At 39.4% G+C, this 24493-nt stretch overlaps 1 protein-coding gene and 1 long non-coding RNA gene across 12 annotated transcripts in view; one reads left to right on the plus strand and one right to left on the minus strand.

The window, feature by feature from the left end:
- LOC140633229 (uncharacterized) overlaps nucleotides 1–13332 on the minus strand; it is a 151849-nt gene extending 138517 nt beyond the window's left edge. For 3 of the 7 annotated variants that reach the window (XR_012030863.1, XR_012030861.1, XR_012030860.1), the window contains exon 1: nucleotides 12899–13326. This is a non-coding gene — a long non-coding RNA (uncharacterized lncRNA). Of the gene's footprint in view, nucleotides 1–12898 lie in introns of all 7 variants that reach the window. The other 4 variants (XR_012030858.1, XR_012030857.1, XR_012030859.1 and 1 more) reach the window with 3 other exon arrangements.
- EPC1 (enhancer of polycomb homolog 1) overlaps nucleotides 1–24493 on the plus strand; it is a 94513-nt gene that overhangs the window by 11282 nt on the left and 58738 nt on the right. For 3 of the 5 annotated variants that reach the window (XM_072825457.1, XM_072825458.1, XM_072825462.1), the window contains exon 1: nucleotides 13482–13932. The exons of 1 other annotated variant lie outside the window; for it this stretch is intronic. In XM_072825457.1, the coding sequence (XP_072681558.1) occupies nucleotides 13780–13932 (153 nt within the window). In that variant the 5' untranslated portion in view covers nucleotides 13482–13779. Of the gene's footprint in view, nucleotides 1–13481; nucleotides 13933–24367; nucleotides 24434–24493 lie in introns of those variants that run through there. One more of the 5 variants, XM_072825460.1, reaches the window with a different exon arrangement.

Consider the following 24493-nt stretch of genomic DNA (forward strand, 5'->3'; position numbering starts at 1 on the left):
AAGTATATGAAACGCAATCTAGTTTTTTGATGTTAGATTTAAATGTACTCTTCATCCTTTCATCATACTTTTCAAATTGTGAAAGTGGTTAAATTGTTACTATTATTGTACTGGTTGTTGCTATTTGGTATTTTTTTCAGTGCCTACATAATAGTATTGTGTTATTTTCTTAATTTATTACATAGAAATTCCATGCTCTTTTACAATGAGAATTTCAGGCTAATTGCTGATCTTTTACTACTAGAATTATTATTTCTGCTTCAACTTTTGTTCTGAAGTTTGTCTCTTTCTTTTTTTTTTTTTTTTTTTAATTTTTATTTATTTATGATAGTTACACACACAGAGAGAGAGAGAGTGGCGCAGAGACACAGGCAGAAGGAGAAGCAGGCTCCATGCACCGGGAGCCTGACGTGGGATTCGATCCCGGGTCTCCAGGATCGCGCCCTGGGCCAAAGGCAGGCGCTAAACCGCTGCGCCACCCAGGGATCCCTGTCTCTTTCTTTTGATATTAATTCTGAATCTTTATTTTCCAGTTTTAATGATAAATTTATAAGCTACATGGATTTCTCAGTTCATATGTTTTTTCCTCAGTTCATATTTGACCATATTTATGGCAAAGCTATTTTTACTAAGCATCCTCTAAGAACTTTTTGTTTAAGCATCAAAGTGTTACTAATTATCAACTAACTAACAGAGCATTACCACTCACTCAGTGAAATTATTCTCCCTAGGGCATAGCTTCCAGGATGTTATTTGCTCCTAACATTCTTCATAGGAGCTTTCTATACTATGTAAACATATAGCCAGGAAACACTAAAGGCATAATCAATATAGAAATCATAACCTCAAATTTAATGATCTTTTCTTAGCTTTTCACATTTAAAAAATGTCATATATCCTCATTTTTTTTCTATCAACAGTTAGATAAGGGGAGATATTCATAAAATTTGACAATTGGAAAAGATGGGAGGTATCATCAAGTCCTAGTCCTTGTTTTCAAAGTTGAGACTGAGGCCAAGGGACATTTAGATCAAGATTAAACAGCTAGCTGGTGGTAGAAGTAGAATTGGAAGCTACATCTTTTAACATAAAATGTTCATAAATTACCACTCAATACAGATGATATAGCCAAGCATGGCTTATTTTTAAATTTTAATTTATTGATGACTCAATTATAAAAATGTAACATGGCTTAAAACCTTTTCCTTCCTGGGGTGCCTGGGACACTTAGTTGGTTGAGTGTCTGCCTTTGGTTCAAGTCATGATCCTAGGGTCTTGGGATCCAGGCCCAGTCAGGCTCCCCCCAACCCTACCCTACCCAACCCTCCCCAGTTTTCCATTCATGCTCTCTCTTCTCTCTCTCTCATAAATAAATAGAATCTTTTTAAAAAATCAGTTGAAAAAAAGTTTTTAAACCTTTTCTTTCTAAAAATAGTCTTAAAAAACCCACATGCTAAAGGCAGTACTGTTAGAAAGTTATTCGTTTCTCTACATTTAAAATAGTTGTTTTTATTCCCACTGAGAATTAACAAAATAGAATTTTAACAAAGACCATTAGACAGAATATAGTTCAAAATTATTCCTGAAGAACAATTATTTTTCAAGTAGACCATGAAAGTTTATTTGAAGCAGCACAGATTCTGAACAACCCAAGAAAATAAAGGCAGAGAGTTCTATTAAGATGAAAGAATGGAAGTAGGTACTAAAGAGACACATAATAGTGTCCGCTACAAGCCTGATAAAAGAAATGTGTATATGTATATTATGTGTACATGCTAGCACTTTTGTGAATGGAAGGCAAAAGATAGGGTTCGAAAAATTATTCAAGAAGGAACACTTTTTCATTTGGATAGCATTTCCTTTTGAAAGTTTGGGTTATGGGATGCCTGGGTGGCTCAGTGGTTGAGCGTCTGCCTTTGGCTCAAGTCGTGATCCTGGCATCCGGCATCAGTTTCCACGTGGGGGGCCTGGTTCTCCCTCTGCCTATGTCTCTGCCTCTCTCTCTGTCTCTTTTATGAATAAATAAATAAAATCTTAAAAAAAAAAGTTTGGGTTTTGAGTATTTCTGTTCAAAGAAAGGACTAAACAGCCAGTGTAAACCCAGTTTAGCATGTATGTCAAAATGAAAGTAGTAAAGACCTGGTCCAGCATACTCAAGGGCAACCACCTTCCTACCCTATACTGACAACTATTCCTTAATTTTTCTTTGAGAAAAATGCTCAGCTTTTTAATGAAATAGTATTATCTAAGAATAATTACTGAAATCTTACTACATATAATGACAGGCACTGAAGCTAACTGATAACATTTTGTAGGGATTAAACAAGATAGTGCATGTAAAGCACCCAGCCAAAGTAAGAACTCAGTAAATTTGCTTACATGACTTCTTTATCTATTCCAAACAATACTTGGAAATATGAACTATCTCCATGCTGCAGAGGAGAAAACTGCAACGCACAGAAGTTAATAATTTTATTTAAGTTTACAGAGCTACAAAACCCAGATCATGTCTGACTATGGATCTAGTGTTCCAACCACTACACTTTAGCCATTTGTTTTCTTAGCATGTTATCTGTTAAAAACTTGGAATGCTGCTTTTATTTATTTATTTTAAGATATTATTTATTCATGAAAGACGCACAGAGGGAGAGAGAGAGGGAGGAACAGAAACAGGCAGAGGGAGAAGCAGGCTCCATGCAAGGAGTCTAACGTGGGACTTGATCCCAGGTCTCCAGGATCACACCCTGGGCTGAAGGCGGCACTAAACTGCTGAGCCACCTGGGCTGCCCAGAAAGCTGCTTTTAAAATTGGGGGGGGGGGGGGGGATTCAGGGGAAAAAAAAAACATTTTTATTGGTTTTCTGTTCTAAATAAAGTGATGAGAAAATTTTGAGAAAAATACATTAAATTATAAAAATTTATAATTGTAAAAATTGTAATACAGATATGTTTCTTAGAACAATTCAAACATACTATAGATTTTATAAACTTCTATTTTGTGCTAGACACTCTTTAGAATAACTGAAAAAACATATGGCCAGGCAAATTAAAAGGAGTGAAAAAGGGTTATTGAAATATAAAATGGGTGAATCTCAGTGTTGTGTTAAAGATTCCCAATTTATGGAAATGTTAAAAGCACCCTAGTCCACAATCAGATCTGCTGTGATCAGCTGCAAGATTTGGATAGGTCATAGATTTTCTGTTCCAATGTGTTATTTGGGGGCATGTATATGTATGTTCTTCGTAGCAACTGCCATGAAATTGAAATAATATATTCTTCCTTAATATTTGTATTTGCAGATGTCAAAGATTTTTCATTATATTATCTTATTTGTTTATTGTAATGGCCTAAAAAAGAAAAACAAGCATTATTTAGACTAAGAATTTAGGCTCAAATTAAATCATTTCTATAGGGTCATACTGCTGGTAAATGGTAGACATAGATTAGCATCCAGCTCTTCAAACATGGAAGCCAGTGTTCCTTTCACTACATAATGCTGTGTCTCACTGTACCATGTTGCTATTTTGTTTTTTTTTGTTTTTTGTTTTTTTTTTGTTTTTTCCATGTTGCTATTTTGAATGCAAAATGTTACTTATGATTTGACTGTTTTTACACAAAGTACTCACCCTAAGGGAAACAGTAGCAGCCTGTATCAGAGAGGCCCTGACCCCTTGGGGAGCTTGCTTGACCAGATTTGGAGATTGAGCCGTCACTGGCAGCCACCTGATGAATCATTTGGCAATTTGCTGTGTGGGGGAGTGCGTAGCAGAGCTCTTTGTAGATTTAAACATAGGAATGATACAAAGCTATTAAAGGGAAACAAAAAATTCAAGGAGATGAGTATATTTTATATAACTTAGTTATATAAAGTATATATGTAGGTACACTCAAATGTAGGTAGATAGATATTTTGTTGGTCTTTGATTTCATTTGAGGACATGTTTAACTTGGCTTTGTTTTGTTGACTTAGCGCTTTATACTGTATATACAGGGGGTGGAGGTAGGGGTCGGGGGGGGTGGAATCAGAAAAATAAAACAATCTATAGGATAAAATAGGATTAAAGTGTCCTGTAAAAATAGCTCATGTTTATTGAGCGTTATTTTTGTGTCGGGTCCATGATAAAGAGTATGCATTCGTGATTTTACTGAATCAGTGTATCAACCTACATGATAGATTCCATTGATTCCTATATTATGGATGGAGAAACCAGAGTTTGAGTTAGAATAAAAGTCTGGATCAAAGTGGTTCACCATGTTCTTTTTGAAAGAAAAAATTTTGGAAAGAAATGTAGCTAAACATTTTGGTTAATTTGGTTAATATTTTGGTATTAAATACCAAATATATTGCTAAAGTATAGCAATCTGCTTAATTCTGTGTCAGAACTCTGTTCAGTTTTATAGAAGTATAAAAACCTATTTTATTTTGCACTGTTTCACAGGATAGAAATCTTAACTGGTAATAAGGATGGTACTTTACATTTATGAGATCTTTGTACTTCTTTCAAAGTTCATATGTCAGACTTCATCAATTAAAAGAATAACTTGATCAGAAAAACTTTCATTTCCTTGAATTGCCTAGATCAGAATTTTCCAAAGTGTGCTTTCACAGAATTAAAGATAATGAATGATTGATAGTACATAGAAAGGGGTTGCATGGTTAGAGAAATTTCAAAAATACTGTGATAAGCATTAGTAAATAGATTTATTTTCTGTCCTGATTCTATGCATTGTGAGCCCAGACCTATTTTTAAAAGAAAGATAAAATAGTATTTTTCTAACTCACTGGTTTTGTATGTAACTATGTACTTCATCTCAGAGTATACACTCTGGGATTGTTTTATGGATCATGCTTTTGAAAAATGCTAAACTGGGGCACCTGGGTGGCTCAGTGGTTGAGCATCTGCCTTTGGTTCAGGGTGTGATTCCAGGGTCCTGGGATCGAGTCCCACATCAGGCTCCCCACAGGGAGCCTGCTTCTCCCTCTGCCTATGTCTCTGCCTCTCTCTCTCTCTCATGAATAAATAAATAAAATCTTTAAAAAGAAAAAAAAAAAAAAAGAAGGGATCCCTGGGTGGCGCAGTGGTTTAGCGCCTGCCTTTGGCCCAGGGCACGATCCTGGAGACCCGGGATTGAATCCCACGTCGGGCTCCTGGTGCATGGAGCCTGCTTCTCCCTCTGCCTGTGTCTCTGCCTCTCTCTCTCTCTCTGTGTGTGTGACTATCATAAATTTAAAAAAAAAAAAGAAGAAGAAGAAGAAAAATGCTTAACATCTCGGAAGAAATGCTTCAATTTTAGACCTTAAATATTGATATTTAAGATATTTAAGACCTATATTTGCCATCAACTCAGAATGACAGTAAAATTGTTAACCTTAATTTGTGTAGACTTAGCACTATTGTTATTCAGAGAACAGAGGGATGCCTGGGTGATTCAGTCAGTGAGCATCCAGCTCTTGGTTTCAGCTCAGGTTATGATCTCAGGGTCCTGGGATCAGCTCTGAGCAGGCCCCATGCTCAGCAGAGAGTCTGCTTGAGGGTTCTTTCTCTCCTTCTCCCTCTTCCCTGCTTGCACACACTGCCCCGCCCCCAAATAAATAAATGCATTTTTTAAAAATGTAAAATAAATAACAGCAAACATTTGTTCTGTGTCTCAAGCCATGAAAATTCAAACTCATTGTTTATTTTAAATGTTCTACTAAGGCAGTATGTATTCTTGTAATAATAAAGAAACATCAGTATACTTTATAAATGTCCCTGAAGAGGGTATGCTTAAATGAGTTATTGCATATTCATAGGATAAGTATCTGTCAAAAAATAATCTTAAAGACATTTAATGAGGTGACAATATTCTCAGATTATATTTAGAAGTGAGGGCCACAAAACAATATTCAGTATTATTCCAATATTACAAAACAAGCAAAAGAAAAATAAAACCCGGAAAAGACTGGAAGAAACAAAAACACCAAAATGTTAACTTGATTATAAAGAAATCAATTAAACCCAAAATATAATATCCAAGTACATGTTTACCATAGTGTACCTGTTTGTTTTCTGTTGTTTTCTGGCTGAGGAGTCTAATGTTTGGGAAACTTAATTCAGAAGAAATCTTAAGATCTGGACATGACAAGTGTCCTTATCACCAAGGATTTGAACAGACTGGGTTGATTTTTTGTTTACTGATTTCTGCAACTTTAAAGATGGTAGCTATGTTTTACTTCCTCCTGTAACCAGGATTGTGTTGTGAAATAATAGAATGTATTCTTTTTTATTATATCTCATGTGGGAGGTGCTGATGAAAGCTGCTCAGTCCCTGGCTATGTCCTGATTTTTGGCCTCCAGGTGCTCTCGCTTTGTGGGCAAGTAACATTAAAGTATCACAGAAAAGTACTGGGAAATCACTTCAAAATTTTACTCGGCTTTGGCTTGCCTGGTAAATGATTGATTAACATGCTTCAGGCACCACTCAGCCTATGACTCCTTCAATTCACGTCTCAGCTCACCACAGTAAATTTTCCACCCACAGCGCCCTATAGAAGTCGTGCTTGCTATCATCTCCAGTGATCACCTCCCTCTTTGTGGTCCTCCTTATTGACCCCTTTGGTTCTCCTTGAAATATTATTGACCTCATTCTCCCAGCCTTGCGTCCCTGCATCTCCATTCTCTTCCTGGCTCCTGTTCCTTTGCTGTCTCCTAGATGTTGGTGTTCCTCCAGCTCTGTCCTCCATGTCCTTCTCTTCTCACTCCATGAATCATTCTTCACACCTATAATCTTACTCCTTGGGGCTGAAATCACTCACTTTCCCTTCCTATTTTGGAAGAGAGGAGAAACTGGATTTAGGGTGCTTATCTAAGTAACTGGCACAATGGTTACTCACGGTATCATAAAGAAGAATAGAGTCAAAGTGAAACTTTAATTTCACTAATACTAACGTCCTAGGTAATAGAGAAGATAATTCTGGGCCCTGAGTTTCAAAAGGAAAATGATCTCTTTCCTTGGGTCATAGAAGCAATAGTAACTCACAAAAGTCTCTCTTGAAAGCCTTCTTCCCTGTCAATCTTTTTTTGTCTACCACACACTAATAATTTTGTCTTAAGCGTTCCAACACAAATTTCTACTTCATTAACAGTTTTTCTAGTTTCTCCAAGTTTCATTTCTTCATCCCATGTACCATTTATCCCATACTGATTTGTATATGTTGCTTAGTAAAACTAATGCTCAAGGTATAGTATATTTTATGTGCTCAGACTGTAAGGCACCAAAGGTTATCCTACCTTCCCGTTCCCTCCCTCTCCTCCCCCCTTGGCCCCCTCCTCTGGTCTCTCTCCCAACTCTCATATTTATGCCCTTGCCCCTTACAACCTTGCACTAACACACACCTGGGATATACACAGCAGTCTGTCAATTAGTGCCAGTCATTGGATTAAACGGGTTAATAGTAATTCAACAAAATTCAGTTTATATAAGTACTACCAAATATTTTTTTAAATATTTATCTTTAGTTCTTCAATTTTCCTTGTTTTCTTTTCATTCTTTTTAAAGATTTTATTTATTAAAAAAAAGATTTTATTTATTTATTTGAGGGAGAGAGAGAAAAAGAGAGAGAGCATGAGCAGGGTGAGGGGCAGAGGGAGAAGCAGGCTGCCTCCCTCCCATGTGAACTGGATCTGGGGACCCCAGGATCACGACCTGAGCCCAAGGCAGACCCTAAACCGACTGAGCCACCCAGGCACCTCTTTCCTTGTTTTCTAAGATGGACTTTTGTTTTTCTGGCAAATTAATTGTGGAATGCATGACATTCCTGTAAAGTTACTAGGTTGTTATTGTTCAAGTTTCAAATGATTTCCCATTTATGACTCCCACTTATGCATCCAACGGCATCATGCATCAGGTAGCCTAGTAGTATCCTTGTTAACATGATGCCATAGAGGCCTCATCAACTGCCTACCACAATTGGGAGGAGGGGGAGACCAGATGATGTATGGGACCTGGGAATTAAGGAACCCAAGTCCTAAAAATGGTTAATGGTTAATCACCTTTTTTGTTTCTAGGGGGTGTGGTCTAAATTCTGGCAAAATTCTTGCTGTGATCAAGGTAGATTTTGTTTAAATTTAGTATTTTAAATTACACAATAAGATATATTTTATTATCTTTAAGTTTTAAATTTCAATACTGCTGGCACCACTTTATGAATTATTAAAAATATTCTAATTCATTCTCAAACAAGCCCAATTTGTTTTTTTTTTTTTCCTTTTTTTTTTTTTATTTTGGTTAAAGTTTGTATTGGGGATGAAGGTGAAATGAAATAACTTTAAATCCATCCTGCTACAGTTTTCTAAGATTAATAACTTGTTCTTTATTCTTTTAAGGTAGAGATAAATTATTTCTGGTTATATTCTGAATATATCAAAGCTAGACCTTAAATATTGTGTACAGAATTCCATGTATAAATCAACTCTGTAAATAAATTAGTTCAGGTATTGTTTCTTCGACACTGTATTAAATATATTGCAGTTATATATTTCCAGGGGTGGGGGGAAACACATGAGTGAGTTTCCAGTTTTTAATTTTCCTACATTTTATATTGGAAGAATTCTTTGGTGCCATTTCATTATATATAGCTTATCATGAAAATAAAAAGCAGTTAAAAATGATAACTTGAAGTGAAAATGTATTGTCAGTCTTTAGTGCTTTTGCACAATGCTTTCCATTATGGCACTGTATCACTGTCTCATGTTGAGATTATCCATTCACACATTTTAAAAAAATGAATTTCATATTTTCCCAATTAAATGTAAAGGCAATATCTCACTTTATTACTAGCTCTGCGAGGCTATAGGGATCATGTCTTATTTATCATTGTTCTGCAGCACAAACTGCTTTACCTAGTTTTTTTTTGTTTTTTTTTTTTTACCTAGTTCTTAGTAAACCTGCAATCAATATTTGTTGAATACTTAAAGGAATGGAGAATCTAGATTCTTGCGAGCAGAACTGGCATCATGATTTTTTAAATCTTATTGTCCCATCAAAGAGAGTTTAACTTCTTTGGATCACTATCCTTTGGATCACTATTTCTTGCCCTCCTTCCTTCCTGCCTCAGAGGAACGCAGAGGAATGTCTAAAGTTAATCCACTTACATTTGCTTTCAGTATACAAACATGGCCACATCTTTCCCCCCTTCAGAAACAACAAAATCTGTGACCCAGATAGCTACCCCTTTGACTCTGCCTCTCCTCCCTTCATTGCCAAGCCTCTTGAAAGGGTAGGCCATATTCAACATCTCTTTTTCCTCACTTCTAGTTCACTCCTCACTTCACTTTATAATCTGGTTATGTGTGCTTCACTCTGGAATCAGACATCAGGGATTTCAGCCTCAGCTTTGCTGCTCACCAGCCTTGTGTGACCACAGGCAGGTCTTGCAGCCTCTCTCACAGGAAAGATCTCATAGAACTCAATAAAAATTAAATGAGATAATGCATTTAAAATGTACTTCTGCATTGCCTGGCACATAGTAAATGGTGGTTATTATTCTTACTGATTGAAAGTGTAATAGGAGTTCAGAGATGAGAAAGAATGGTGTAGGTTTAAGAATGATTTTGAACTCGCCTAACCACTCACTCACTCTTCCGATTAGGAAATTAGAACCCAGAGTAATTAAGTAGTCAGAATTTCATGGAGGACATGATATTTGAATTAGATATTGAAGGATAATAACAGTTTACAACTACTGAAGGTTTACTGTGGGTCAGAGACCATGGATTTACATGGATTGTTTTATTGAATCTTCCAAACTTTCCTGTGAGGTGGCATTTCAGTAGCTAGAAATATATGGTCAATCTGAAGCCAGACAGGGAGAATAGAGAGAAAGGAATGAATGAAAATCCAGAGGCACAGGATCCCTGGGTGGCGCAGCGGTTTGGTGCCTGCCTTTGGCCCAGGGCGCGATCCTGGAGACCCGGGATCAAATCCCACGTCGGGCTCCCGGTGTATGGAGCCTGCTTCTCCCTCTGCCTGTGTCTCTGCCTCTCTCTCTCTCTCTGTGTGACTATAAGAAAGAAAGAAAGAAAAGAAAGAAGGAAAGAAAAGAAAGAAAGAAAAGAAAGAAAATCCAGAGGCAGGAAAGACCTGCTTGATGATTTCTAAAGATGGTGATGAGACTTAGCAGCCAGAGTGAAGAGTTTGTTTTAGGCAATAGCAGGAAACGAGGTTGGACAAAGTTTTGAGGCCCTAGCAACCATACCAAAAAAGAAATAAAATAAAATAAAATAATAAAAAATTGGCTTTTTCTAATGGGCAAAATAAAGAGCAGATATAAATAAGTGACTTGGGGTAAGGGAGGATACATATGGAATGGGGATTTAGGCACACTGATTTTGTGGCATGCATTATGAACCCCTGTTGTTCCTCATATCCCCATGAAACCAAGCTTCTTCCAGCTACTATGGGTCACCACTAGCCATTATGAGAGTACCTGCAGCTTTCTGTAAAGTAGGTGGTTAATATCAGTTTATTGAAAGAATGCATGAACAAAGGATGAATTGGATTGTAGGTCGCTTCTAGACAGGAAGTGATGAGAGCTGGGACTATGGTTAAGATGATGGGAATGGAAATAAGGAAATGAATCCTGGGTACAATTTCCAAGAATAAATAATAAGACTCAGACACATATTGGCCATGAACTAAAATTCAGAACCGTATTTCAGGTTTATTATATATAGCAAACTGCAGTGCCAGAGCAGTTGCATTTCACACATTCTTTGTTGTGTTTTCAGCAAAAGTTCTGTATTCAGTATAAATTGAAATGAAGCATATTTCAGCATGATGATATTTTGAGTAATCATAATGACGATTAAAACTTTTATCTCTTTAACTTTCTGCTCCTACTCCCTCAACCCAAGTTCTTACCTGTTTTACCCTTACCTGGTTTGTTATTGGAGTCTCCTACCGAACTCTGGCCAAATAAACCTCCTTACCTTCACATACCAGCTAGGTTTGCCTCCTCTCACTGTTTTGTTCTCACAGTTTCTTTTTCCCATCAATACTCTATCTTCTACTAGTTCATTGCCATTGCCAACTGGAGTATGTTATCCTTCACAACCAAATCACATGCTATCCCCTCCATGATCAGTGCTGCTGGAACTGCCTTTTTCTTCTGAACTTCATAGCACTATCCTTCACCATACTGCCTTGTACTGGTCATTTGGTTAACTGGGTATCCCTTTATCACAATCTTTCTTGTATTCCCTACATTTAAACCTGATGTACTCCTGACCCTTAGTGGGGAGGGAAGTGAATTCAGTATGAGGTTTGGGATTCCAGCCTTTGGGTCCTTAGGGAACCAGTAGGACTGGGAGTCTGAAAAATGTCACTCAGCAGGCATATTATTTGCAAAAAGGCAAGCTTAACCTGTAAGCATCTCTCCAAACTTGCCATGGAGTATGATTCTAGAATTTCTAGAGAACAAGGACCTGATTTGTACAGTGCTAGTAGGGATGTAGAAAAATAACCCCATAAGCTGTTATTTTAATGCCGCTTAAAAATACATATATTTGTTCCCTTGGTGGTTCACTCATAACTTAAGACCCTAGTTTGTTCTATAAAGTCTTAGTCTATAAAGTCTGTAAAGACTTTATGAAGTCTTTTGTAAAGCCAACAGAAGTCTACTTGTAGGATTTTCAGAAATCTAGCATTGTACGCTGGAGAGGACTACAATATAATATTGAGTTGGAACTCTTAAACCTGCCTAAAGAGGCGTCTAGTCACAGTATGGTTGGCAATTTTGAGGCTCCCATAATTTGACATGGGCTCTCGTGGCTGCCTTTGCACCTGCTGCTTCCCTTGCTGAATATACTTTTCTTCACTGCATTTTTTGACAAGGTTAACTCCTATATATCCTACACAATTTGACTCAGATATCATCTCCAGAAAACCTTCCTTGAATGCTTTCGTAAGAGTCACTGCGTGTGGACTGGGTGCCACTCCTGCCTCTTCTCACAATGGCCTGCACTTCCATCATTAAGCTTCACATGTGGCCGTGGTCATCTCTAGGTCCTTTTCCACGAGTTCCGTGGGTGACAGGTAATCAGCAGCATACTTAGAAGGCCAGGAGGATTCACCAAATGTATGTTTATTGAATAAATGCAGTCTTACTTAGTATAGGAAATGTAGATGAAAGTCGCTCGGCCTCACAGAGGTTAGTTGCCACTGTTAGAGTTCTAGGGTAATTTTTTAGAACTGTGATCTACGCACTCAGTGTCTTCTGCCCACATGGTAACCTGAAAGGTAGAAGTCTGCCTATGTATGTGCTTGAAGCCAGGAACAGTTCCTATCTAACCCAGTATTTCAGAATAGTGATTATTTTTACTCTGTAGCCCCCAAGGGGAAAAGCAGACTAATAAACCATTTCTGTATCTCAGTGAATGTTTGAGTACTTGTTGGCAAGCCTGTGAAACCCACCCCAACGGTCTTTCTAGATTTTTAAAATATCTCACGGAAAGACCTTTCTAGATACCAATTTTCATGTGTTATACAAACCACATCCATCTAAACCTCTTATAATAATATTACAGTTTCAACCCCCCCCCCCGCTTTTTTTTTTTTTTTTTTTTGGCAGAAGCACTACAGGTCTTTGTATGATTCAATTTTATAAAGTTTTTCAGAGGACAAATGCTAAGTGTGAACCCATGGCTCTGTTGAAGCAGCATTTTCTTCCAGAAAACAAACACAAAATTGTAAGGTACATATAACTAATTGACTCTAACATTTTGAAGTAGGTCTTTACATTTTTTTCCCTTAAGGTGACAGGGTCCGATAATAACTCCTTTTGCTTCGGTTACAATAAAAGAGCGAATCTAGGTAGATAAAATGCAAGATTAAAAACAAAAACAAACCCCACACCTACTTTGGAGCAGAGTAGGCTGCCTCCCGCTTCCATGGAGCCCGAGAGATGGGAACCGAGCAAGGAGCCCGTCAGAGACAACCCAGAGCCTCATTAGACGTAAAGATCATCGCTGTGAAAGTTCGCCCCAAGTGGCATCCTGCCCCTACCGTCGTTTGCATCTTCCCCTTGAAGACCTGCGTTCCCCCAGCGGGTCCGCCCGGGGGGCGCGCCCGCTGACCCCCGAGGGCGCCGCGGCCTCGGCGTCTCCCCGCCCCCGCCGGCCGCTCGGGGTGACAGGTGCCCGGGGCTGAGGCAGCGCCCGCAGTGGTCCCGCCGCGGCCCCTCGCTCGGCCGGCGTGCCGGTGCGGGTGGTTTGCCTGCACCTCCGCCTGTCGGACCGGGGCACCGGGGAGGAGGGAGGGAACGGAGGCCCGAACGCCCGTCCGCCTGCCTGCGGGCCGCAGAGGGCGGGGGCCGCGAGCGCCGAGAGGGAGCGGCGGGCGGCGGGCGGCGGGCGGCGAGGCCGGCGGGCGCCGGGGGTTGGCGGGACGCGCGCTCCGTGCCGGCGCCGGCCTCGAGCCCGCGCTCCCCCCCCCCCCGCGTGCCCGCGCCGCTGCGCGATGCAGTGTGGGGAATGGCTGGGGTTGGCTGAAGAGCGCACAGTGGAGTTTTAATGTCCGCCATGTTGGCCATGGCGTATTGAAGAGAGCGAGCGAGCGAGGCGCGGAGCGGCACAGCCTCCCACCCTCCCGGCGGCTGTGAGTGCCCGGACGGCGGGCCCCGCGCTCCGCCCCTCAAGTCCCCGGCAGCGGCAGGCGAGTGGGGACCGAACCCCCGGTTCTCCATGATCCCGCTGGCCGGGGCCGTTTCCCCAGAGCGGAGAGGTATCTGCTGCGCCTGAGATGAGTAAACTGTCGTTTCGGGCGCGGGCGCTAGACGCCTCGAAGCCGCTGCCGGTGTTCCGCTGTGAGGATCTGCCCGACCTGCACGAATACGCCTCGATAAACCGGGCCGTGCCGCAGATGCCCACCGGAATGGAGAAGGAAGAGGAGTCGGTACGTGTTAACTCCCCTGTCCGACCCGGCGCCAGGCCCCGCTCCCTCTGCTGCCTGCGGCGGCGGCGGAGCAGCAGACCCTCACAAAATGGCCGCCATCTTCTCCTCGCCGCCGACTCCGGTCGCCGGCCGGGCCTCCCCCCGCTCGCCCCCGGCCTCGACCCCCGGCCGCTGCGGCCCGGCGGGGCCCCCTCGAAGGCCACCCGCCGATCCCGGCCGCTTGTCCCCGGGTCCCGCGGAGTTCGGGAGCCCGAAAGGCACAAAGGGGTCACGTGACGGAGCTGCCGGCAGCCATTTTGTGGTGTTAGTTGTTGGGCTGGGCCTTGTGCATCCGGAGAGGGGAGCGGGCTGGGCGGCGGTGGGGGTGCGGGAGCCGGGAGCCGCGGTGCGCCCGCCTGCAGCCCCTCCGCAGGCCGCTGGGTGGCGTTCCAGGGCCGCCTGGGCCTCCGCGCGCGCGCGCGCGCGGCCGGCGCTGGGGAGCGCGGGTTCCAGGCTCCGGGGGCAGGTGGTGTAGATAGCCGGGCTCCGAGGTCTAGGTCCGGGGGTCCCTCGCCCCGCAGCAGCATGCCGGGGGTCCCGGGTGTGCGCCGGGACGCCTGACTGTCGGAGGGGAGGACCCTGGCTTTCTGTAGTCTCTGTCTGGGAGTCTGCCCTCCTTCCTCCCCGAGTCCGGTTAGTCGGAGGCTGATAAACCGTCCCTGAATTTTTCCTTCCATCTCGGGAGACTCTGTTGCAGGCTCCTCTTGGGGTGCGTAGGTCTTCTAAAGCCTGGAACTGTATTATTGCCTTTTTTTAAAAAAAAAATAATAAAGTGTCAGTTCGCCTTCTTTCTGGTTTCTCGACATAGGGGAAGAAAAGACCCGATTTAAGACGTTATAGACCTAGATTTCGAGAGGGGGTCCTTCCTGGTCGATACCGAACTAAAGTTGGTGCGTTTAGAAGTGTGAGCGCTGGCCATGCCTGTCGGGGCGGGGGGCTCCAGTATTGACTGTTGGCAGCTCATTGACATTTTACCACCGTGGCGGCTTTACCGTGTCGTGGAAACCGGGTTCAGACCCAGGGGTAATAGACTCTTCCTCTCACCCCCAGATGCTTGACGGCTCCTAACCCCAAGGAATCGCATACCTTGGTTTTCAGGTGCAGCCACTTAAACAGGGTGCCAGGGTACTGACAGTGGAAGGAAGTGAAGGAGTCCTGGATTTGTGTGCTACAATCTTGTGGAAAATTGTACTGTAATACTTCTACTTGGTACTGTAAGAATTTCAAATGTAGAAATTATGCTTTGTAATGTTGATTTTTGAAAATAAAGCTGTTTAAACGGTTTGGGTTATTTAACCTTTTAAAGTAAAATAGCTGTGACAGTTGAATGTTACTGTTGAGGGTAGTGTGCTGAATCTAACTTTACAGAGATTAGCTAAGTGATAAGTATGTAGTAGAGATTGTCTGGTGTGGTCCTGGCTTCTCAGCACTTAGCTCTGAGACAGAACCTCTTAATTTATTTTTACTTGTATCAACTTCAGAGTAGACTGGTGCCATTTGTTTATTTTTAAATACGTGATTTGTTTTTAAAAATTAAAGTACTTGTGACTGCAGAATCTTGTCTTTTGGTTTTATTTTTGTTTCAGTTTATAAGTTTTACAGATGATATTTTCAAGTTGGGGTGTTGGTGTTATACTGCTTTGGAATTTAATTTCTAGTTCTTGTTTTGCAGCCGAGGAAGGTGGGGAGAGCCTTTGATAAAAACAGGGTAGCACTACAGTACACTTTAGACAGGTAGTTAAGTCTTGCCTCTGTGACTATTTGGACAGTCCCAAGAGCTACAGCCTGAAATCAGAGCTGAGCTCAACTGAAGTATCGATACTTGTTAGATTTTACAGATAGTTTTTGTTCACAGAAATAATTTTGACGTTTTATACTGCAGTGCCTATCATTAGTAACACGTGGAGTCTCTCTTTCTGAGGGACATGAGGGATTTCTTTTTTTTTTTTTTTTCTTCAGACTTCTTTACCATCATCTAGTTAGGATTTGTTTCACTTTACATGCAACTGCAACTATGATCAGTGCAACATAGACCTCAGGAATAGATTCTGAATTTAATAGAAGAATGTAAACAGTACCAGGGAAACGACTGCTCTCTCTCCAGTCCTGCGGTTCATGCTGTCAGTAGTAGTAAGTAGTAGGCCAAATAATTCACAATATTGAAAGTAGCATGTTACATGATACTAAAAATACAGACTAAATTTAAGTAAGGGTAGTTGAATTCTGACCTAACCTTAGAAAAACAAAACTTTTTGATAATTTGCTGAAGCATGATATACTTCTTAAAATGACAAATGGTTAAAACAAACTTTTGCCTTTGATTGATATTTATGGTGTCTCTTAGGTCAGAGTGACCTAGAGCCTGAATTGAGGGTCTAGTTTAGAAAAAGTATAATGGTGTGTTGATCATGAAAAATGGGACAGATTTAAATGAGGATAGTTTTGTATACACCACCTGATTAAGAGCATTCATGATCAGAATGTATCTGCAAAATTGTCATGTGAACTGTATCTGGTAATCGTTAACATATTTTGTTTCTATGGCGAATAACAAATTCTAGATTTTCACACTAAGAAAATAGAAGTTATTAATGTACTCCCATTTAAGCAATTTTAATAATGTAAGCTGAACACACCGAATTAGGCATGCCTCTTAATTTTTAAGAAACAACTTTAAGTAGAAATCCTCAGTTCCCTGCCCAAAAATGACTTAGCTCAATTTTAGAAAGTTATTTTTTATTATTGTAGTACGATTGAAAAATAACTCCAGATTATAATAAATTGAAGGATTTGACTGAGTGTTAGATGTTTAGGGATTTGATGTTTGAATGGGTACACTGTAATACATTGTAACTTGTTAATTCAAAAAATAACTTTGTTAAGTAGGCTTCATGCCCATGGTGGAGCCCAACATGGGGCTTAAACTCATGACCCTGAGATCAAGAGCTGAGCTGATGTCAAGGGTCACCCAGGCCCCCTAGAAGTAATTTTCCAAATAAAAATCAATAGACTGTCAGCTCCAAAATGAGATGTATGAATCCCTTTGGGGGTTAAAAAAGACAAAAGTTTAAGCAAGTTAGGAGGGCAGATGTTGCATCATTATAATACTTGAACACTTTTATTAAAATTATAATCTTAAATTTGAGATCTTTGAAGTTAGGGAACGTTCAAATACTGAGTTTAGTGCCACAGCTTCACCTTTAATTGAAAACATCACTTTTCCAAGATGTCAGTACTATTGATGTTTTTATTAAAATTGATTTGTGTTGGTTAAAATCGGAGCTTTACATTAAATTATAATTTCCTTTATGGATACTTACCCTTTAGGAAAGGCATTCGGGAAATACTGGTTTTAAAGTAATGATAAATTGGAGCTACCTAGTTCCTGTTGTGTATAACGTTTTCATTGGGATATTTAGGATGTTATGGCTCCGTTATGAGTGGAGAGTTAATCTTTCTACTCCTGGTACCTAGTCTGGTTTTAGCAGGATAGGTGATGTCATTGACATGTTAACGATATCGCATTGATATTACCTTACATAGCCACCTTTGACACTGTTAGAAGTAGGGTCTAGCCTTTACAATCCAACACCTTGTTTAGTAGGGTTCTCTCTCACCAGAGAAAATGGTCTCATACACCTGCTTTTTTTCTCTTTTAAAACTGCCACCTTTCATTATTGGTCCTGTATGCAATATTATTAAACCCCAGTTAAGGACCATTTATAAAGTGGACAGGTTTTTGTTTTTAATTAGAGGGAAATTTGGAAATATATATCTCTGATAGGAAAAGTAAGCACTACCTTTTCAAGACTTAAGAGTCTCATTTTCCTATTTTATAAAAAAAATTTAAATGATCAACTTAAAAGTTTCTCACTTTTTGAAAGAAACCAAGAATCTTTTTTTCCTTTAAAATTTTATAAACTAAGAGCTTTTAGTCCTTGTAATTTTTTTTTTTTAAGATTTTATTTATTTATTCATAGACACAGAGAGAGAGGCAGAGACACAGGGAGAGGGAGAAGCAGGCTCCATGCAGGGAGCCGGATGTGGGATTTGATGCCCGGTCTCCAGGATCACACCCCAGGCTGCAGGCGGCGCCAAACCGCTGCGCCACCAGGGCTGCCCTAGACCTTGTAATTTGTAGTTATAAAATTAATCTAGATTTCTCCCTTCTGTCTTGGAAGTGAAGAAAAATATGTGAAGTCTCAATTACAGTAGGAGCAAAGTTTAATTTTTGCAAACAAATTTTATAATTAGAAAAGAATTCGAAATTGAGGGTCTTTTTTTTTTTTTCATTAAGTGGCAAAAAGTCTATGTAAAACCCAAGATAATTGAGAAGGAGTAGTCAAATTTAGCTTCCATCCTGCCAAGATCTATTTAATTTTTTTAGTGATTTTTAAGTAAACTTTACACCCACCATGGGGCTTGAAATTATGATCCCAAGATCAAGTCACGTACTCTACTGACTGAGCCAGCCAAGTGCCGCTCCCTACCAAGATATTTTTGAGTAGAAGTTTCTAAGCTGAGGTTCTAAGGATTACATGGAAATAATCCTGGAAGTAGTGAATTACCACAATATGTGTATAAAATTTTGTGATGATGTATTTTTCTAGGAGAAAAGTTCACATTTTTCATCCATTTCTCAAAACATTGGTAATGAGGTAGAGAAGAAAGCTCAAAGTTAAGCACTACTTACTCTCCTAGAAATTTCAAATGAACTTACTTTGGTTTTGTCAGTATAATTACGTAGACTTATTACTAGGAGAAGGACAATTGAAAACTAATAGGCAACTCCTAAAGAGACTGAGTACTCTTAACTGCAAAAGGAACCTCTTGAAAACTATAGTTTCTAGGTGCCTAAAGAGCTCTTATTTCAGTGTACTATTTGATATGTAAAATTTTGGATTGGTACCATTTGTACTTACATTTCATTTTCTTATAAAACAAAAGTAATAAAAACAGGCTTACGTATCTAATCATGTTTTGTGGATGCTTTGTGGTCTCTAATGTATTTTGTCCTCAACTACCATTTCTTTCTCTTAATCAACAGTACTTAATTAAAGGGACTATCTAAATGTAGGGTAGCTTAAGTTTTGTAAACGGTAATAACCTGTGTTTACATGACTATGAATTTGTGGCTAGATTGAATATGAAAATCAACACTCCTAAAAACAACATTTTAGTTTTCTATTTTGCATTTTACGATCTCATGGTGTACGGTAGTGGTAAAGTTAAACAGACGAAAGATACTTGTGTCTCTGTACATACGTAGCTAATGACAAGAGTTCTGTTTGTATACAGTAAGATGTGGAATCTGACTCTATGATTTAATTTTCCTGAAAAGCTAGGGGTATTTGTTATCAGCAGTTGGTAAAAATAGTAAGTTTAAAGCAGTAGATAGCTTTTTAAAAGGAGCAGTAATACCATGGAATGAACGATGGTAGAGTTGTAATTCTGCTGTTTAAGATAACAAAGGAGGGAATGAGAATTTTATTTTGTAATTTGGGAATAAAGTGAATTGTGAATTCCCAAGTGAAAAGGTGGTATGAAAATATGAAATACTTCTAAAGACAGGGATTTTAGAGTATGTCTTTTACTTTTTAAAGTAAACTTTTGAATCCCTACAGTGTGATTTACATTAGTATTTTATAATACCCTTTTTTGTAAGAATTTATCAATTTATTGGAAAATCAATGAGAAATTATTCAAATGTTTTCAATAAGTTGCTAGAACTACGTTCAGTTACTTCAAGCTTCAGCACATTTATAAATTATGGCAAGTCTTTCAAGTTTATGTTACTTAAAACCTATGATTATAGGTAGTGATTTTGAGCAATTATGTTATAGCATTTTTAAACATAATGGAGACCCAACTTTGTTCTTTTAAATATATATGAAATGAATTTCAACTACTAGCATCCCGGTAGTAGGTAGATGAAAACAAAAACATGTTGCAGTTAAATCTATAACCCATTATTTGAGCTGTAGCTGTGATGAATGGGGTATAATCAGTTCTTCAAAAGAAATAACTCTTCTTCAATTATTTGTTGTTACGGAAGTTATCTTTGAAAAGTTCGTTCGGCTTCAGTTATACATGGTGACATAGTTTGCTGAATTTTGTGACTGATTATTAAAGTAAATCATTTTCTTTGAATTTATTTTAGTATAGCAAATTCTTGCTGAAGAAATAGGACACGGCCTTGGAGTGAATCCAGAGGCAAAGATAATGTGAGGTTTAAAACATCCTCATGGATGGGCAGACAGCCTCTTCTCTGCTGTCCTGCCTGCTGCTGCTTTGCAGTGTATTCAATAAACTTCTATCTTCTTTAAAAATAAATAAAACATCTGTGGATGACTTAATACAGTTTCAAATCTTGGTATATACTGAGATGAATTATTTTCATAATTGTGGAATCACAAGTAGCAGTTGTGTTTTTTTTTTTTTTTTTAAGATTTTATTTATTCATGAGAGACACACAGAGGCAAAGACATAGGGAGAAGGAGAAGCAGACTCCCTGCGGGGAGTCCGATGTGTGACTTGATCCCAAGACCCCAGGATCATGACCTGAGCCAAAGACAGATGCTCAACCACTGAGCCACCCAGGTGTCCCAGCAGTTGTATATTCTTTGAGAAAATGTAGTTTGCTTTTTATGGCCTTTGACAAATCACTTAACCTTACTGAGTGAACTTCAGTTTCTTAACATGTCTTCCATCTTCTGACCCTACTCTGAAATAGCTCCAAGGAGTGAATAAGGCAGGGTATGTAAAAATGGTGTATAGGTGACTTTTGTTATTACCAAATGCTAATTGATTGTTTAGAATGGCTTTTTTTTTTTTTTAGAATGGCCTTTTTCTTGGTTCTGAAAAACTGCTATATTTACATCATCCCTTGTATTTGTGTTTATCTGATAACGAATGTGTTGGATGTGTTCTTTTTCCTTATAGAATTGTATATGGTTGTGGAAAATGTGTCCTTAAATTTAGGTAATAATTGGGAAAATCAATCTATGACTCACATTTTCATCCAAGTTCTGACAGTTGAGTGTGTGCATACATGCTCCCTCTCACCTGGGTTTTCTAACTGCAAAATGGAAGTTAAGGCTATGATAATTTCTTGTTGTAATGAGCATATTTTGTTGCCAATAAATTTGTTTCCAGATTTACTTTATGTGACTATAGAATAGTCATTCAATCTTGAATTAGTTAATGATTTCATTTGCGTATTATATAAACATAATTTAAACAGAAATAAAGGTAGTCTGGGTGCATAGATAATTGGTTTTGGTTTAGTCTAGGAAGGTTCACAGGTTCTAAAGTATTTAAAGAATATAAATGGGTGCTGTAGTCACAATGCTTTTATTGTTATGAGAATTTGAAATTTCAGCCAGAATGGTTTTGTAGTGATGGTTGCAAATTTGTGTTTTACTGTAATGTAATGGAGGCTGAAGGGAAACAGAATATAAATATGGCTGTTTCGAAGTCTAAAGCAAGAATTTGATCATTATTCTAATTGATAATGGAGATATTTGAGGTGTGTTGTGCAAAGACTAAGAAAATGGAGATAAATCCATTTTCATTCACTTTGGTAGCAAATACTTGTGCATTTGCTTGGAGGCAAGGACCTGTGGATATAACACTGAACAAACAGGGTTCCTCTTTTAATGGATCTTAGATTCTAGAATATAGGCTCTATTGGGGCAGGAACTTTTATCTAGCTTTATTTAAGTGTTCTTGGCACCCAAAATAGTGCCTGGTATGTAGTAAGTGTTCAATATTTGTTTAATTGAATGAAGTCTAATGGGAAAACAAACCAAAACAAAAAAACAAAAAACCCAGAAGGCAAATAAAAGTAAAAAATACAACTCTTATGTGGCAGTGGAACAAGATAATTTCAGGTAAAGGAGGAAGGTGGAGTTCTCTTTGTATAGATGGTTAAGAAACTTTGGATCTGAAACTTGAATGGTGGGAATGAGCCAACCCTGTGAAGATCTGATGAAGAACATTCCAAGGAGACCCATAGATGCAGAGAGCCTGAGGTAGGCATAGAAGGCCAATATGATAAGGATGATAAGGGCAAAGTGAAAAAAGAACAGGGTGGTATGAGATGAGGACTGGGAATAGTCAGGGGTCCCTATCTGGTAAGGCATTATAGGCTACTACAGGAAGTTTGGATTGTTTTGAAATGAAGTCAGCCATTATAGAAGGAGACAGAAGAAGTGACATGTTAAGAATTGTGTCTTTTTGATATTATTTTTGCCAGCATGTGGGAGAATGAGCCATATTGGCAAGAATGAATTGATGGTGACTCTGACTGGGGTGGTGGTAGTGGAAATGAAGAGAAATGGATGGATTTGAGGGATGTTTTAAAGGTAGAACCAGCAAAACTTGCTGGTAAATCTGAATGTACTAGACGGAGAGAAAGAATCAAGGATTAACTCTTCATTTTTCTTGAGCACCTGGATAGATAAATGATTGGGCCACTGACTAAGATAGGGATAATTGGAGGAGGAAGATATAGAAAGAATGGGTGTGTTTGGTTTGAAGTGCTTCTTGTCCATATTTAACTGGGTATGTAAGAGAATGTAGTGTGTTTAGAGCAGTCTGTACTAGAACTGTAAAATTTAGAAGTCATGGGTTGGTGCTGTAAACTTGAAAGTCTTTGGGAGATAGATGGTTTTAATTTTTAAAAATTTTTAGATTTCATTTATTTACTCATGAGAGATACAAACAGAAGGAGAAGTAGGCTCCCTGTGGGGAGCCCAATGCAGGATTTGACCCCAGGACCCTGGGATCATTACCTGAGCCAAAGGCAGACACTCACCCACTGAGCCACCCAGGTCCCCCTGGTAGCTGGTTTTTAAAGCTGTGCCTTGGGGCTCAGCTAGAGGAGTAGCTGATAGAGAAGTAGGAAGAAAACAAGACTCAAAGTGTCTCAAAAAAGGACATTGGTTAACTATGTCCACCGAAGATGAGTAAGGGAAAAGCGATTGTTTGATTAGATGTGTGCTATTGGCCTATATTAGTGGAGTAATGGGAAGGAAAGCCCAGTGAAAATGGAAGAAACAAAGGAGTCATAGCAAGTAGAGACAGCTTTTTGTAATGGTTCTGCTATGAAAAGCAGCAGAAAAAAAAAAAATAGGACAGTGGCAGGAGTAGGCTGGGGGGATCAACAAATGACCTCTTTAAAAAATGAATTACAATGGGGTGCCTGGGTGGTTCAGTTGGTTAAATGTCTGACTCTTGATTTCAACTCAGGTCATGATCTCAGGATCATGAGATAAGTTCCACATCAGGCTCCAGAGTCTGCTCGAGATTCTCTCTCCCCTCCTCCTTCTGCCCCTCCTCGTGCATGCACATGTGTTCTCCCTTTCTTTCTCTCTAAAGTAAATGAATTAATTTTTAAAAATTGAGTCACAGATTTCCTGCAGACACAAAGGAAGGGTAGGACAAAAAAAACAAGGGAACCAAAGCCAGTCCTCAGTTTCTCCCGTATCTACATAGAGAGTTTCCAGGCTGCAAGCATAGGTAGGGGAGATCCCAAACAGACTCTGACAGCTTCTTCGAGTTGAAGAGAGAAAATTCAGTTTGGAGAGGCTGAAATGACTTCAGGGCAGGATATCAGACATGCACAGAGCTCTAGAGATGCTTTTGGTGTGGCTAAAGACTGATCAGAGGTTGGGATTAAAAGCAATTGGAATGAAATAAGAAGAACGGTTCTGGGAGCTCACAGAGGGCTAGGAATATGTTGTGTCATCACTAGCCATAGCAGAAAGACATCCTAAAACACGAGGTGTCAGATAAAAAGTTCTCAAAAGAGTTACTTCCTTAGTAGTAGGCCCCAATTAGAGTTGAAGACTGTTCTGGATACAGCCTAACAAAGATGAAACACCATTCTCAAAAGGATCAGACTCATTTCAAGTAACTTCATTGTGTCCCAGAATAAAGCCCAAGAATGTTCAAAGGAATACTAAAAGGTCCAACAATATAAAACTTAATGTTTGACATCCAATTAAAAAATTACCAGTCATGCAAAGAAGCTGGAAAGTACAACCACCAACTAAGGAAAAAAAAAAAAAAAAGAAACAGAAAAGGACCAGGTAACAGAATCAGTAGACAAAAATGTTAAAATAGTTATTAGACTTAGTGTAAAGGTTGGAATGATGTTGTTAAAAGGATAAAATAATCCTATCCCCTCATCTGCTTAGCACTTTGTTTTTAAAAACTATTTCCTTCAAACTGTCTCTCCTGGATCAATTTCACAGAGGGAGTTCCTCACTAATTAGACCAGAGATACTTCTTCCTCTTTAAAAGTAAGAAGGCAGATATGGGAGGGGAAATGCAGATGGATTGTTAGAATTGGCAGTGGGAGAATGAGGTAATTTATCCTACGATTCTGTTTTCTCTGTGAGGTATGAGGTGAGGTCATCACCTCAGAGTGAGGGAGGGGACCTTAAGAGAGACGAAGGTATGTGTGGGGAACCTAACTTACTAGAAAATGATGTAATTGAAGGACTAGCTGAGGGCT

The sequence above is a fragment of the Canis lupus genome, chromosome 5 (assembly GCF_048164855.1).
Source record: "Canis lupus baileyi chromosome 5, mCanLup2.hap1, whole genome shotgun sequence".
Classification (NCBI taxonomy): Eukaryota; Metazoa; Chordata; class Mammalia; order Carnivora; family Canidae; genus Canis; species Canis lupus.